At 35.2% G+C, this 17581-nt stretch overlaps 1 protein-coding gene across 5 annotated transcripts in view; it reads right to left on the bottom strand.

Moving 5' to 3' along the window:
- The window catches only part of LOC110030306 (coilin-like), a 105886-nt gene that overhangs the window by 40351 nt on the left and 47954 nt on the right, over positions 1-17581 (bottom strand). For all 5 annotated transcript variants that reach the window (XM_020732953.1, XM_020732956.1, XM_020732955.1 and 2 more), the window contains one exon: positions 4139-4216. In XM_020732953.1, coding sequence (XP_020588612.1) covers positions 4139-4216 — 78 coding nt within the window. The remainder of the gene's footprint in view (positions 1-4138; positions 4217-17581) is intronic.

The raw sequence follows: 17581 nt of genomic DNA, 5'->3' as shown, positions 1-17581 counted from the left end.
TTTGCGTGTGTTTTGGTATGCGTGGGGTGTGTTGGTTCATTTGAATTAAAATAAAAAAATAAACTACATTAATTTTCATTTCAATTAAAATACTTGAATATAATGTGATTTACTTGAATTTAATAAAAATATATAGATATATGTGTTTATATGTGCCAAATTATTATTATTTTTTATTCTAATTATGTAGCTCAGCCAATTAAGTTTAACTAATATATATATATATATATATATATATGATACGGGATGTCTCTGTCTTTGCTGCTAGGGTTTGTGTTTCTATGACGATTTGGATGATCCTTCATCATGGTGTGTTCTTTCGCCGCCGTCAGGCTGACGGCCGTGGTGAGGCGAGTCGGAGGCCTCGCTTTTACGCCAGCATCACCTCTGATGGTATTCCTAACTTCCCCTCTGTTTTCTACGAAAATCTCGAGCTTGATTCTGTCTCCTCTTTTGTTCGCCGCCCCTGCCGGAAAGGGGGACAGCTCGCTTCCTCACTGATGCTGAGAATGTTGAACTTGCCTCTTCTTGTCTTTTACATCTGGTCGGAAAGTTCATTTATGGTATTCCTAAGCTAGGTTTTCTAAGACAACACTTTGAGCTGATTAAACTCGCGGGAGAGTGGAAAATTGGTTCGCTAGATGGAAGTCACATTTTGATTCAGTTAGCGAATGAGGAAGATTATACTCGGCTGTTTGCTAGGCGTATGGTCTAGTTTGAGAACATTGGGATGAAGGTGCTAAAATGGTCTTCTAGTTTTGATCCCCAGGTAGAAGCTCCGGTCATCCCTGTCTGGATCAGGTTCCCTTATATGAAAGTTCACCTTTTTAATCATGAGGTTCTTTTTTCTTTAGAGGCTATGTTTGGGAGACCGCTGAAATTAGATGCTCCTACGTATAACCTTACACAACCCTCCTTGGCTAGAGTTCTGATCGAAAGGGATGTCACTTTACCTCCTCCGAATGAGGTCTGGATCGGTTCGAAGCATATAGGTTACTGGCAAAAGGTAAGTTTAGAGCAACACCCTTCCTATTGTAAACATTGTCAGATGTTTGGACATGATCAAGAGCAATGTTTCAAGTTTAATCCTGATTTAAGGAAAAGGGAGGGGAGGATTCAGCAGCAGTGGCCTGATGGTGCGGCTGCTAGGTCTGTACCAGCTGATGCCCCCCTTTCTTCTTCCCTTACGCATGTGACAAAGGACAGCATTGATGTTCACTCTGCTCCCTCTGATCCTCCTCTGAGGGGGCTTTTGTTTCTGTCTCTATGCCTCCTATTACTACTCCTATAACTGTTTCGAATACTAATATTAATCTGAGGTTGATTGTTTCTAATGATATTGCACCTAGTGAGCCTAATACGTAGGTTTTTAATGGTCTGGCGCTTCCTATTATTCCTATTTCCTCCCCTCCTCTTAATTTGATGGCTGCTAGTAATCAGGATGATGTTCCTGTACAAGATTTTGTTATCCCGGCTAGGGATGAAGGTACGGTTTTGGCTGATGATTTGGCTACAGAACAGGTTATGGTGTCTGAGTTAATCGCCCCTGTGGATTCTCGCTCTGAAAATACTATTTTTGCGATCGATGACAAGCTAGATGACCCTGCTGAGCAACTTACACTTTCAAACCCTCCTTAGCTGCAGGAAGCATTGGGTGAAGATGAGATATTTCATGTTTCACACATACTTGAACCTACAGTCATTGCAACAGTTAACAATCCTTCTTCAAGTGCTCATCAGCTGTTATCTGCTCGGCGTTCTGTTTACCAACACGATGATCAGATGAGTCAGTATTCTGAGAAGGAATGGCAGGTCTATTCAAGGAGGAAGAAGAAGATTGGAGGCAAACTTCAGCTAGGGAACCTAATGGATGATACTTTGGTTACTTCGAGAAATGGCTCGGCACTCAATAATTTGTTATCTGGATCTCGCCCTAGAGCTAGAGGTAGAGGCAGGACTAAACTGGCTCGTCACTAGCTACTTTTTTCTGTGATTTTCCTTCACAACTACTTCAGACAGCTGCAGCTGCCCCTGCCCCTGCCCCCAACAGATCCTTAGTGAGTCTATTGACACATTGCTTTCACTGTTAAAAGAGAACACTAAATGCATAATATTTGTGAAAAGATTTATTGTTGCAAAAGCACTTGCATGTATTCTTAAAAGCTTGAAGTCTAAAATTTTGGAAATGTGATTTCCTTGTTGGCTTCCATTCTGGATTAAGGAACATGTCACGGAGTAAGATAAATGCCATTGTCGAGAAGTTCTCCTCAGGAGAATCCCTTTAGGATGCATGTTGAGGATCCGATCGTCTCAAGCTTTGGACTTTTGGGGAGAGTTGTTTTCAATCTCTTTGAATTGCGGCATGACGGTTCTTTGGTCTACTCATGGGATTGCTTTGGGATAATCAATGCTAACCGGAAGATTTTCTGTGCACAGGTCACTTCTCTAGATATACTAGATCACAGGTTTACTTCTTTTTGGGTTTTTGCTATTTGGTTTTGGGTATACCTGTAATTTTGGAAATTTCTTTTTGTGTGAGTTGTATTGTGGGGAGAGGAACCCCTAGGGGTGTGTTTAGTTGTATTTTTGGTTTCTTAGAAGGGGATCCTCCCCCCTCCATTTACCATTTCTTTTAATTTTTTTTTAAATATATATATATATATATATATATATATATATACACATATATATAATAGTTTGCCTCATAATTCCACCATTCGAGTGCCTCAAAATGCATGTTGTCGGCCACGTGCATGGATAGATTTCATATTTCCTCATCTGTGCAAGAAATTTGCTGAGAAATTTTTATCGTTTGGATAGATTATTTCATGAATGGGCGACATTTGGAAAATCTTGATGAAGGTGGGTCATCGATCTCGAAAGCAAGCAAGGTCACAAAAATGTGCATAATTTGAACGACATCGATGACGTTTGAGAAGATTTTAGGTCAATTTGCACGATTTTGCTTTTGTAATTTACCCTTTTGATTGTATGTATTGAGTCGAGCTTGAAAAAGTCCCTTTTATATTAAATAAATATAATAATGACTTGATTGACGTACTTTCTCATTTGTTCACCAATTTCATCACATCTACAAGACTTAGGTGTCAAAGTATACATGAAGGTCAACATTTTTGACATAAATCCGACCCGAATATTAAGCAGGTCAAAAGGTGTAACATAAATCCAACCGCCCAACCTGAACCCGACTAATATAACCCGTTTAATATATATGCATAAAAGCAAATTAAGTTAAATTTGAGTTATATTAAAGTCATGTTCGAGTCAAATTCAGGTCATTTTTGGATTGACAGGTCAAATCGAACACATATTTGGGTCAACAAGATCAATTTCATGTTAGCATGTCAACCCAAACCCAATCCAAAAAATTGTGCTAGGATTTATCCAGAATTAATCCAGCCCACCCAAACCTGAATTTTTTGAGTCAGGATAGAGTCAAGTAGGAGTTTCCGGTATATTTTTGACACCCCTAAGAATTGTTATTCTACATGTATATAGACTCAATGTAATGACCTTCAAATGCACAATCAAAATCATGCATTCCCTTCTAATATGACAATCTTAGGAAGAGAAAAATTCATTTCAAACATCCACCCTGCCCCCTGTCTTCTGATAGATTCAATGTAACGACTCTCAAATGCACATTCAAAATCATGCATTCCCTTTTAAAATGACAATCTCTAGGAAGAGAAAATTTCATTTCAAGCATTCCCTCCCTCCTCCCTTCGTCTATTCATATACGCATATAAAAAGGATTGTGTGTGTATGACTGTGGTTGGGGGGTGATGGGATGGGGGAATTATACAAGTATAGCACAACCTTTATAGATTCACTTTTCATAAGGAAAAAATTATTGAAACAACCCTGTAACAATCAAAAGGATTTAAAACATACAAATTAAAAGAGAGTGATTGTAAAAGAACTACAAATATTTTTTCTCATATTTAGGCTACCCATCAAGCTATTGTTTTAAGAATAATAGAGCAAAGCTAGATAAAATCTAGAAAATGCACATGGAATTCCCTGTTCACATGGAAAAATGGTAATAGCTCCACTGACACACATACACGCATAGCCATACCCAAGTAGAAAATGTAAGCAATCAAAAACCAAATACCTTTTTTTCTATCTTCGAGCCAAATGTCTGATACCATAATCTTTTGGCTTTCTTCAGACGAGCATTTTTACCTGGCAACTGACCATACGAGTATAAGCATCATTCACAAAATAATCAAAATCCAAAAGAATGAAAATTTGTAGAGCAGTACTAAGTGCACATTAATTAGAAAGGACGAAGATAGGTAAATTCAAATTACAAGTCATACTTTGTTCCACAATCTTGTTAAAAGAATCGACATCAAGTTTGAAAGATAAGCCAAAAACATTTAGTAAATTTTAGTCAAAATCAATAAAGTTTAGTACAATGTAAGTGCAAAATTGTCAAACTAAGAGAGAGCATGAAGGTGCTCACCAACATTGTTTTCATGCTATATTGGTCAGGCTGAATTTTATATTTATTTATATATTTATTGTTTTGTTAGTTTGAATTAATAAAGATAAAGATGCTTTCATCCTAAATTCATATTTTAGTTCCATTATATATAGGACCTAAGGTATGGTCCTTCTTATTATTATTGTTTTGATGCATTGAATGAAAATTTTTTGTAGCCTTCATTTAAGGCGAGTGTCAAAGCCATCGTCAGATGACCTTGAGACCACTCCTCTTCCTTTTACCCAAGCACTCCAAAAAAATTTTCCTTTTTTTTCCATATATAATTTGTTGATTCTTTTAACTTTTCTTTGCCGAATTAATGCATTTTATTTTAGATTTATGTATTAGGTTTTAGCAATTCCTTTGGCTGCATGTAGAATTTAGGGTTGTTCGATTTAATAAATCCAGAAATAGCCATTTGTGTACATACCACCCAATTCATAAGTATTTACATATCTAACACCTAAATTATTTATATGTAAAAATTGAAGTTTATGTGTTACATATGTAATACATAAGATTTGTGTGCGGACACAGTAAGAAGCGGGGTAGACAGGGGGAGCTCCAAAAGAAGGAAAGGATAGGGTGAGGTCCACTAGGGCCATAAACACCTATGCATGGAGGAGAAATTAAAGGAGTTGGGAGGGAATGTTAAGAAGGAAAGTTTTTGAAATGCTGTGAGGGGATTCTATTAGGGGAACCTAGGGTTTGCCTTCTTTAAGCATTATTTAGTTGGCTGCTAGCTTTTCTTTTTTTGGTGTTATTCCTAGCGACGTCTATGGTGTGGGAGAACCGATCTACCTCTTCAAAGTAGATCTTTTGTATCTTGCTTATTTGCATTTGTTTCTTGTAAGACCAGCACTTATTTGACTTGTTTTCACCTATCTATTGTCATTTCGTCGTAGTTTGTTTGCTGATTTTGACTCCGAGGCGTACGAAATTGGTATAAGAGTATAAATCTTGGCGAGATGGCAGCAAAGAAAGTGGATGCGTTAGAAGAATAAGTAGGGCAAGTCAGGTCAAGAATCGAACAGAGGTTCGCCACCATAGAGGACAGGTTTTCTTCCATTGAAAGTCGAATGGAGGATGAATTTGAGAGCATGGAAGAAATGTGGGAGATGATGAAAAAGCTCATGGAGATGCACACAGAGCCATGCCAATTGCTCCAGTTGCAAATCCTAGCCAAAGGTTGATCAAGGAATCCGTTGCCAGATTAAAAGGGAAGGAGATCGAGCGAGAAGAGAACGAAGAAGACATCATCTACCTACAAGAACATCCTCCTAGGACTCCGAGAGGATGGGGGAGTGCAGACTTCTGATGGAGGGGGATGGCCCGAAAATTGGAGGAATTGTGTAAGGGGCGCGAAAGAGAAAGAGGGAGGATGGATGGATTTGGGAGTGGGATATAACTATGATCGATGAAGAGAGTTCCGCCCTATCTACATGAGGGGAAATACTGGAGGAAGAGAAGGTTAAAGTGGAGATGCAAGGGTCAGAAAACTAAAGATGTCAATGTTCAAAGGGGATGATGCACATGGATGGGGGTACCGGGTGGAGTGATACTTTGCAATCAATGGTTTGACTGTGGAAGAGAAGCTCATGGCAGTGGGATTATGCTTGAAGAGAGGCTTTAGCATGATTTTAGTCAACGGAGGCAAGGCATCCGATGCACTCATGGGAGGAGTTTAAGGATTACTTGTTGGAGCATTTCTAAGAAAATCGAGAAGGAAACCTATGCAAGCAATTCTAAACTCTGACTCGCGGGGTAACATAATGGAAAATCGGGAAACGTTTGAGCTCTTGTCAAAGGGGTTCAGGGTGATTTTTGCAGCATGAACTAGAAGGGAATTTCTTAAAAGGCCTAAAGCCCGACATAAATGGCAGTTGTCTTGGCCATCAGAGTTGCGGCTCTACATGTTGGAACTGCATTCTGGGTTAAGACAGATCAAAGGAGTTTGAAGTATTTTCTGAAGCAGCGAATGGTGACTAAGAAACATCAGAGATGACTATCCAAGCTACTGAAGTATGATTTCGAGAATCAGTGTTGGCCAGGATTGGAGAACAAAGCAGCTAATGAATTGTCGAGAAGACTTGATGAACCTCAATTGACAGCCCTATGGGTACCCTTGGTCCTAGATTGGGAGGCGTTGAGACAAAAGAGCGAAAGGGATGAAGAGCTAAGAAAACAAAAAGTCAATTTTCTACAGGATCCATACAGTCATCCAGATTATGCAGTGAGGGGCCAACAGCTACTCCAAGGGCGAATTGTGCTAGCAAATTGTCGGAGTATATTCCCATATTATTATATGAGATTCAAGGCAGTGCGAATAGAGGACATTCAGGGGCAAAAGACCTACAGTCGTCAGGCGGCATAACTTTATTGGGTGGGGAAGCACAGAGACGTCGAGGATATAGTGGCAAAATGTGACATAATTCAGGGGCACATGTACTTGACCACGGCGTCAGGAGGGTTATTACAACCACGAGCATTACCGAGGAAGGTTTGGAAAAAATTGATGATGGATTTTATCGAGGGATTACCACGGTCAAAAAGGTTCACTATGATCATGGTGGTCATGGATTGCCTGATTAAGTAAGCACATTCCATTCCTCATATCATTCCTACAAAACAGTCTCAATCGCAACGGTGCTTATCAGGGAAGTTGTCTATTTGCACGGAATACCGAAATCGATTGTTTCAGATAGGGACAAAGTGTTCCTCAGCCACTTCTTGAAAGAGCTATTCAGGTTGTAAAGGACAATTCTTAAAAGGAGCATTGCATTGATGGGAAGACGGAGCTATTCAGTGTGGAGACATACTTGCATTGTTTTGGATCTGATTCGCCGAAGCTATGGGCCAAGTGGATTGCATGGGCCGAAAATTTGTATAACACGTACCGCACTACATCACAGGCCACCCCTTTCAAGATATTGTATGGGTCGGATCCACCGTACGTGGTACATTATGGACATGACGTCATATCAGTATCTAGCATCGATTAGTACTTGGAGAAGAGAGACAAGATAAAATCAAAGCTTAAGGGATATTTACTAAGAGCTCGACAAATCATGAAGAGGAGAGCAGATGAACACATGAGAGAGGTGCAGTTTGAACCAGAGGATATGGTCTACTTAAAACTCAGGCCCTACCGACAGAAGACTTAGGCCAGAAGAAGGGACATACTTTTACCACAATACTTTGTACCATATGAGGAGATGACATATATCGAGGAAGTGGCTTATCGCTTGAGGTTACCACCATCTCCGCACTACACTTGGTCATCCATGTTTCATAGCTGAGAAGTGCGATTAGAGATCATACACTCTCGTCTGCACTACCGTAAGCGCTGACATAAGACTTGAAGATGATCTTGCAGTCGTTAGAGATTGAAGGAGTGTGCCAAGGAGTAGGGGAGCAAAGGAGGATTGGCCAAATGAAAGGGGTTGCAAGACTATGAAGCAATATGGGAGCCTTACGAGGAGATCCACAAGCAATTTCAGTCCTTTCACCTTGAGGACAAGGTACTTTTTTTAAGAGGGAAGTAATGTTATGCCCATACACGGGTCGATCTACCACTGGACCGACTGGAAGCTTTATAGTCGACCAATAGGCAGGCCGGTCCGAATGACGAGAAGAAGCAAAGCAGACAGAGGGAACCGTAGAAGAAGGAAAGGAAAGGGCGGGGTTCACTAGGGCCATAATCACCTATGTAAGGAGGAGATATTAAAGGAGTTCGAAGGAAGGAAAGATTTTGAAATGGTTTGGGGGGATTTTATTAGGGGAACCTACGGTTTGCTTTCATTAGGCATTATTTTGTTGGCGGTTGGTTTCTCTTCTTTTGGTGTTATTCCTAGCCAAGTCTAGGGTGTGGGAGAGTCGATCTACCTTTCAAAAGTAGATCTTTTGTATCTTGTTTTCATTTGTTTTTCGTAAGAGCAGCTCTTATTTGACTTGTTTCCACCTATTTATTGTCGTTTCATCGTGGTTTGTTCGCTGATTTTAGTTTTGAAGTGTATTGATGTTAGATGTATAATACATAAGAATTGAGCAGGATGTATGTAAAAATTAAAGTATAGATGCTCGATATGTAAAACATATGAACTAAGTAGTTTGTTCGTAAAAATTGAAGTTTAAGTGTTATAAATGAAATACACAAGAAATGAGTGGTTTATATGTAAAAATTGAATTTTATGTGTTATATATGTAATACATAAGAATTGAGTAGTTTGTATGTAAAAGTTCAAGTTTATGTGTTAGATATGTAATACATAAGAATTGAGTGATTGGTATGTAAAAATTGAAATTTTTATGTTAGAAATGTAATACATAAGAATTGTGTGGAATGATTGAAAAAAGGGAAATTTCTGTGCTAGATATGTAATACATAAGTATTATGCAGAATGTTTGTAAAAATTGAAGTTCATATGTCAGATATGTAATACATAAGAACTGTGTGATTTGTATGTAAAAATTGAAGTTTAAATGTTAGATATGCAATAAATAAGAATTGTGTGGTTCGTATAGAAAAATTAAAACATATTTGTAAGATATGTAATACATAAGAATTGTGTGGAATATTTGTAAAAATTAAAGTTTGTACTAGATATGTAATACATAAGAATTGTGTGATTTGTTCGTACATAATGAATTTTAAGTGTCAGCAAAATAATAAATAATAATTTCGTGGATTGTATGTAAAAATTGAAGTTTTTGTGTTAGATATGTAACACATAAGAATTGTATTATTTATACATAAAAATTGAAGTTTAAGTGTTAGATATGTAAAACATGAGAATTGAATGGAATGTATGTAAAAATTGAAGTTTAGGTGTTAGATATGTAATACATATGAATTGAATGGTTTGTTTGTAAAAAATAAAGTTTAGTTGTTAGATATGTAATGAAAAAGAATTGAGTAGATTGTATGGAAAAATTGAAGTTTAAGTATGAGATATGTAATACATAAGAATTAAGTGACATGTATTTAAAATTAAAGTTTGTGTGTTGGATATGTAATACATATGAATTGAGTTGAATGTTTATAAAAATTGAAATTTTTGTGTTCATGTATAATAAATAAGAATTGTGTGAAATGTTTGTAAAAAATAAATTTTATGTGCTAAATATGTAATGCATAAGAATTGTGTAGATTGCATGTAAAAATGAAAGTTTGTGTGTTAGATATGTAATACAAAAGAATTATGTGGAATGATTGCAAAAATAGAAGTTTATGCGTTAGATATGTAATACATGAGAATTGTGTGGTTTGTATATAAAAATTAAAGTTTAGTGACTAGATATGTAGGAAATAAGAATTGTATGGTTTGTATACAACAAACAGAAGTTTGAGTGTTAGATATGTAATACATAAGAATCGAGTGACATGTTGGTACAACTGATATTAAAATTTATGAATCTTTAAATGTACATAAAAACTGTTGATAGATACTTAAAATTTGAGATTATGGATGTTTAATAGCTAATATCCAAGAAGAAAATAACTCCTTAATAATTTCTTAAATAATTTAAAGTAATTTGTGCATAAGACAACACAGCTGTCAAATTATCTTTCAAAAGGAATTTGTGTTATTATAGAAAGTACAAAAATCAAGTGCCCCTAACACCTGAAGAAGTCAAGTTGGATCTATATCGAAAGAGATTTCAACTCAATTATTGATATTAGATTACATATAGTGAGTATGAATCAGATGTTCAGTATGATCATGTAGGTATTTCATCAAGTTTCGTCCTTCAATAGAATGCGATCACAACACATGAAGAAACGATTTTTAATTTTAGCAGTGCTCATTTTGTTGGGAGTATTCCTAAGAATGATCAATCACCGAATAGTGAAGCGCAAAAATTACATGATTTATTGAATATCGCACAACCTTTATGTGAATGTTGTACTACGCATTGAGAGTTACCAATAGCATTGAGAATATTGAGCATTAAATCAATTTGTAACATGCCCAAAGAATGTTTTAATCAAGTGACAGCATTACAAAAGAAGAAAAATTATAAGAAGAATTTAGTTTAAGCAAACTTTATAGAACAAAAAAAGTTAGTATCGATGTTACGGTAGTTGTCTGAGAAGATCAATTATTATGTTAATTATTGTATGATATATTATAAGGCTAATGAAATGGAGACAAAAAACAAATTTTTAAATACTGTGAGATTCAAACAAAGAGACTAAATAACAAAAATCAAAAAAAAAAAATTCATACAAGTGTTTCTTCTACTTGTCGCATGTACCCTAACTTCAAGGATTATTCGCTTTTATGCATAAGGCTTCTCAAATGACATGACTTAATATCAGATCAATTGATACTAACTCTTTGAGTCATTTTTCATACTGGGAAGCCTGAAAATACATCGATCGAAGAACTCCTGATTTTACATTTTAATCGTGCAATGTTGGGCTTCACTTATGTGCAAATAGGCTCACACCATACAATCACGTTACAACACTAACTCATATTAGCTAGTGATTATTATGTCACATAACTTACCCCTACTACAATAATTGAAAATAATTAAAAATAATAATATATGAAATAAGATGTGTCGAATCAAATTAATTATCTAGACGGTTCGTTTACGTGATGTCGAGGGGAGGCTTTTCCATTAGTCCATTCATTCATAGCTTAGAGAGAACGAGGGAGCGAGAGAGAGAGGAGTGAGATCAAGAGAAGAAAAAGCTTTTTACACGTGCCCTACCCGATCAATAGAGAAGAAGGAAGAGTTGTGTGTTTAAACCTAGAGGGAGAATAAATGAAATTGCATAGAAGAAGGAAGAAGGTAGGAGTTGTGTGTTTCTACCCCTAGCTTGCAGCTTTGTCTGAAGGAAAAGAAATCTCTATGGGATTTTTTGTGCCAAGGAGAAGAAGAAGGCATTCTCTTGTGCGATATAAGTAATAAACTTTGACTTTCTACATTTCCTTATACTATTAATGTAAAATGTTAAGTAATTATTGTGTTTTAATTTTATAGGACCAAAATTAGCAAATCTAAGACATGCTACGAAAATTGAGAAAGGAACAAGTAGAAGAAAATAAATGGAAAAAAAAATAAGAGTAGCTACGAAAATTTATGTGACATCATCGGATAAAGAGAAACTTCTGTTGTATTGGTTCGGTATTCTTAGTTCTTTTGTAGTCGTGGTTGACGTGGGAGAGAAACATCATCCATGCAGGAAAGTAGTAGGAAGGGGATGAGATTTTCAATTTTCCTGCCTACTCGGTGCCGCCAACATTTGTGGGCCCGTATTTTCCTTATTATGAATTACAATTAGGGTTTAATTTGTTTAATTTGTTTTGGTAAAACTATGTTATCAAGAATATAGTTGGACACGTGTTTCCTATTTAGATTTATCCTCATTTACTTCTCTAATATTATATTTATAGTTCTTTCTTTTTGTATTTGTTGCATCTTTGTTAAGTTGTAAATGGGGGAATTATGTTTACCTTAGAGTCTACTCTCTATATAGTGAGAGGAGTTGTAATTTGAAGATTAAGAAATAAGATAATTTCCCTCTCACATTTTCCTTCATGGTATCACAGACTAAACCCTAATTTTCGTTGTTGTCTTGCTTACGGTTCTAATTTTTCTATTGTTGGGTCGATTGCATTTTCCACTGGGGTCGAAATCCTCTACCACTACATCCATTGGTTTGAACGCCTCTGTCGTTGCCCATGCCTGATGTTTTCATGTTGGCGATTGGATCGTCAGAATGCATCTGTCGATGTCTTCCCTTGGTTTGAATGCCTCTTTCATGTTCTCCATTCAGTTCATAGATCATGTTACAATCGGCTTGTCGTGTAAAGCCCTGCATCCACACATCTATAGCCCTTCACCGGCCTCTGTTGCTTTGTGGCAGAACTAACTAGTCAGCCCTCCGCGGATGTCTTTTCTCGATCGATTTCCTGCAAGCCCTCCATTGGAATCCTCCTTGCAGCCGATATGTTACCTGTAGACCATCCCTCTGATGAGCAACAACTAGTCAGTTATTTTTAGCCAAACAAGTGCAGAGGTTCTATGACAAAGTATAGATCTTACATAATGAAAATTTATTGTTCTAACTCGAAGTTTAGTTCAAACTCAAAAGCCAGGAATTATGTCCAAGCAACCCTGAAACTTTCTACTTTTATCACAAGACATAAACTCAAATGTCATAACTTCCTTCAATTGTCTCAATCAGTGTTTATGTACATTTGTGAAAGAAAAAGAGGAGCATTTTATGAAAAAGAGCACAATTCCTGAGTTCACTGATCCTAACCATTGCACATATTTTTATGGGAGGGGGCATAATTCTGAGCTCATTGATCCTAGCCATCGCTCATATAAGATGAAGGATTATATAGTCATGTCTCGATTGATCAATTTTATGACCACAGAAGAAAAAAAAATTTACTTTACAAGACAGCACGGAAGATTTGAGAAGTCGTGAAACATTCGAGTATAGAAAAATCTGCATGAGCTCCGACAAAAAGAGTTTAGTGTTACTTAATACTTTAACACACTATTCAGACACTGGTTACAATAGATATATAAAATACATATATATAGAGTGTCCTTAAGGAGCCAAGATGTATAAAGCAGTGAAAAAAAAAGGATGATTAAGTTCTTATTAGATCTAAATAAAAACTTATATAAGGCAGAGGAAGAATCATTGGGATGAAGCATCTCCCTACCACTAGGGAAGTTTTTGCTGACACTCGAAGGAATGAAAGCGAGAAGAAGCACATGATGGCAAGAAGTGCAGATTCATTTAGCATTAAAAGTTCTGCTTTGTATCACAAAACTCTTCTAATAAGTCAAGGACAATGAAGAATCATCTCTGGCAAGAAACATTACAAGAAACCTGATCACACAGAATAAATGTTGGAAACTACATGGAAAGTCTACCAAATTGAAAACCAGGACAAGAGAGGAAATACCAAGGCCGTTAGGCATATGTTGCTCCCTCTTTTGAAAGGTCAGCTTAACCTACTCTCTTCACTAAGGAAAAACTGGAGGTGTTGAAGAAATTTCATTCAAGTACAATTGAGGAGCCTACCAGCTTAATGATATATCAAGGTATAATATCCTCCTATCTCGCTAACAATGAGAGATTTCAAACTTGGATTAAAGATTTAGATACTTGTGATCACATAATTGGAGATTTTCATCTCTCACCAACTATCAAAAGTTCACCCACTCCATACTTGTTAGACCTACCGATAGATCTCACTCCAAGAATTAATGGAAAAAGGGAAGTGAAAGTCTCAAAAGATATTCAACTCTTTTATGTCTATATATTCTTCAATTAGAATACGACTTACTTAGAATCAGCAACATTACTCGTGACTTGAACTGCTTTACTAAATTTCACTCTAACTCTCGTGAATTACAGTTAATGGATTCGGGGAAGATTGACAATATTGAATTGCATCAAGATTTATACCTGCTCAAAATATATTATTCTCTTAACACACGGGTGTCTTTTTCAACATCTTCTTCGAATGTTCCTGAGTCTGTTGCGTCTGCTTCTACTAAGAGTCAAGTTTTTTATTGGCATTGTTGTTTGGGTTATCCCATTTTTTATTATAATGCAAAGTTGCATCCTCTTTTTCTTAATTAATAAAAAAAATAAAAATTTTATCAATGTGAGACCTATCAATTAGCTAGCATACTCATGTCAATCATTTATCTCAATACAAACATTCACAGCCCTTCTCTATCATTCACAGTGACATTTGGGGACCATCAAAATTGAAAACTGCCAATGAAGCCAAATTACTAGTCATTTATTGATTGCTACATTATAACTAGTGGGATATTCTTCTTGAAGGAAAAATCTAAAACCGCACAAATTATTCACTCTTTCTATAACATGATTTTCACTCAATATCCAATGCAAATTTCTAATTCTCAAAACTGATAATTTAAAAGAATACTTCAACTCTATCATTCGATCCTACCTTGCAAGGAACAGCATCATCTATGTGAGTTCTTGTGTTGGAAACCCTCAACAAAATAGGATTGCTGAAAGAAAAAATAGACATCTCCTTAAAGTATCTAGATCTATATTCCTCTTTCACAATGTCCCAAAAAAATTAGGAGGAGATGTCGTGCTCACAGCAACCTACCACATTTATGGAATGTTAAGTAGGGTTTTTAGATTCAAAGCCCCTCTTGAAAAAAAAACTCATATTAGAGCCTTCTCATCCACTATTTCTCTAAAAAATATTCGGTTGTATTTCTTTTGTTCACATTCGCCAACAAAACCGAACAAAACTTGACCTAAAATCTATCAAATGTATATTCCTGGGGTATGTTTCTAATAAAAATAAGTAGAAATGATATTATCCCATTACAAAAAAAATAGTAAAATGACATGGATATTATCTTCTTTAAGAAACGACACTATTACCCCAAATTTAATATTCAAGGGGAGAGTACAAGTGAAAATTAGACTTAGGACTCTGCTCTGGACATTTACACTAACCTAAAGTCATCACAACCTATTCTGCTTCCCAACACTACTACGGATACCCACACTGGCATAGATTGATCACAACTTATTCTCCTTCCAAAGAAACCATCATGCTTCCCAAGTCCAATCGGTGATTAAGAACAAGGAACCTCATGTATATACTGGGAGAAAGAAATCTATTAAGTAAAATAAAGACAATATGCCACTACAAGATTGTTTACTACCAACCCTAAATTCACTCATCTCTACGGTTCCAAGGGAAACGAAATCTAACAGAGAAAAAAGGAAAAGTTGCATAAAATATCCTATCCAGGAATATGTTGCTTATGGAAAGTTATCAACAACCTACAAAGCCTTTCTATCTAATCTTAATAATGTGCAGAAACATTCTGAAGTTTGGAATGGAAAAAGGCAGCTAAAGAAGAGATCCAAGCACTTAATTTAAACGACATGTGGACTCTTACAAAGCTTCATCTAAATAAAAGACCAGTTGGATGCAAATGGGCGTTCAATGCTAAGTACAGAGCAGATAAGAGCATTCAGAGGATCAAGGCTAGATTAGTGGACAAAGATTTCACTCAATCTTATAGAATAGACAATTAAGAGACATTTGCTCCATTGGCTAAATTAAACATTGTAAGAATTCTTCTCTTTGGCGATGAATAAAGGGGGAACTACATCAACTTGATACCAAGAATGTGTTTTTGAATGGATACCTGGAAGAAGTTTATATAAAAATTCCCACAGGGTTGGAAGGTGACTCAAATAAGCATCAGGCTTGTAAACTAAAAAAGTCACGTTATGGCCTCAAACAATCGCCAAAGGCTTGCTTTGATAATTTTGCCTAAACTATGAAATTTAATGAGTGCATCCAATATCAAGCAGGTCATACATTGTTCATAAAGCACATATAGGGAGATAAGAAAGCGATACTCCTTGTCTATGTTGATGATATGATCCTAACAGATGATGATGATAAAGAAATTGGAAATATTAAGAAGATTTTTGCTACTAAACTTGAAATTAAAGAACCAGGTTTAGATATAGTAGGAAATAATATGATCCTTATTTATTTATCAATTATTATGTTTACAGTTTTTTCCTTACATGTTTGTTGTACCTTTAATAAGTTGTAATTATAGAAATTATGTTTGTCCAAGATTTTACTCTCTATATAATGAGAGGAGTTGTAATTTGGAGATTAAGGAATTAAGAAATAAGAGAATATTCCCTCTCATGTTTTCCTTAAGACACTTTGGTATTTGGATTTATGTTAGTTGGATATTACTTTCTCCAACGATGTCATTGATACTAAAAATTTTAATATTGTAATTGCTTATATTTCTTAAGTAGGTTTAGATATAGGTTCAAAAAAAAAAGACCTAGAAAATTAAAACAAATGATACATATTTAAACAAGAATTTTTATTGGATGAAATGTAAATGGACATGTTGGTACAGTAGCAAAAGATTTTAGAAATATTCATGATGATTACAGCTCTTGAGAGATTAATGAAGAAGATAGAATCATAATAAACGTTTAATACTAATATTTTTTTAAGAAAAGAGATGAGCATATTATTATTTAGAGAAATGAATATAATAAAACACAAATTGATTATTTTCTTATGAGAAAAGAGACTGTCTAAAATGTAAAGATTGTAAAGTCATTCTAAGTAAAAATTTAAATACTCAACATTGTTTATTAGTTCTAAACTTTAACATGAGGAGTTCGAAAAAAAAATGTAATGAAACATTATCTAATTAAATTATTTTTATGGTAAACTTCAAGATTTCAAGATTTGGGTTGTTCATGAAGAAATTAATTATATGTGGGATAAAGTAACAAGTATTATTAAACAAGTGGCTAAACATGTACTCGAAGAATCAAAAGAAAAAATTTTTATAAATAAAAATGTTTGTGGTGGAATAACAATGTGCAAGAAAAGATAAAAAATAAAAAAATGTTACAAATATTGATTTAAATATAAAAGCTTAGAGAACAAGAAAAAATATAAAGTGGTCCGTATGGAAGTCTAAGAGCAAAATTTGTGATGTCATGAATTTTGTTTTTAGAGATCCTTATAAAATATTGAATACTAAAAAAGGTGAAAAAAATATGTATAATCTAGTCAAACAAAGAGAAAAGAAATAAAGATTCAATTGAAGTGTATTAAAAATGAAAATCAAAAAGCGCTTCTATTAGAGGAAGATATTCAACATAGATGAGAGATATTTCAATAAATTTTTTAATGAAGTTTTTGAAAATACAATCAACTTTAGTGATCATAATATAATGATAAAACTTTTTATTTTTATCATCGCATTAATAAAAGTTGAGTAGGCTTTAAAAATAATCAAGGATGGAAAATCAGTGCGACCTAATGGCATCTCAATTGAAGTGAGGAAATATTTAGGACATTAGGAGTTTCTTGGGTTACTAAAATTTTTAATATTACTTTTTAAAAACAATGCTTGAGTGGAGATAATATTTTAGTCCTCATTTTTAAGAATAAAGGGATGCACAAGTGTGTACAAATGATAAAAGAATTAAGCTCATGTGGCATACATTAAAATCATGGGAAAGAG

This window comes from Phalaenopsis equestris, unplaced genomic scaffold, assembly GCF_001263595.1.
Source record: "Phalaenopsis equestris unplaced genomic scaffold, ASM126359v1 Scaffold000697, whole genome shotgun sequence".
Classification (NCBI taxonomy): domain Eukaryota; kingdom Viridiplantae; phylum Streptophyta; class Magnoliopsida; order Asparagales; family Orchidaceae; genus Phalaenopsis; species Phalaenopsis equestris.
Note: the sequence above shows the minus strand (reverse complement) of the source record. Positions and strands in the feature narration are given on the sequence as shown.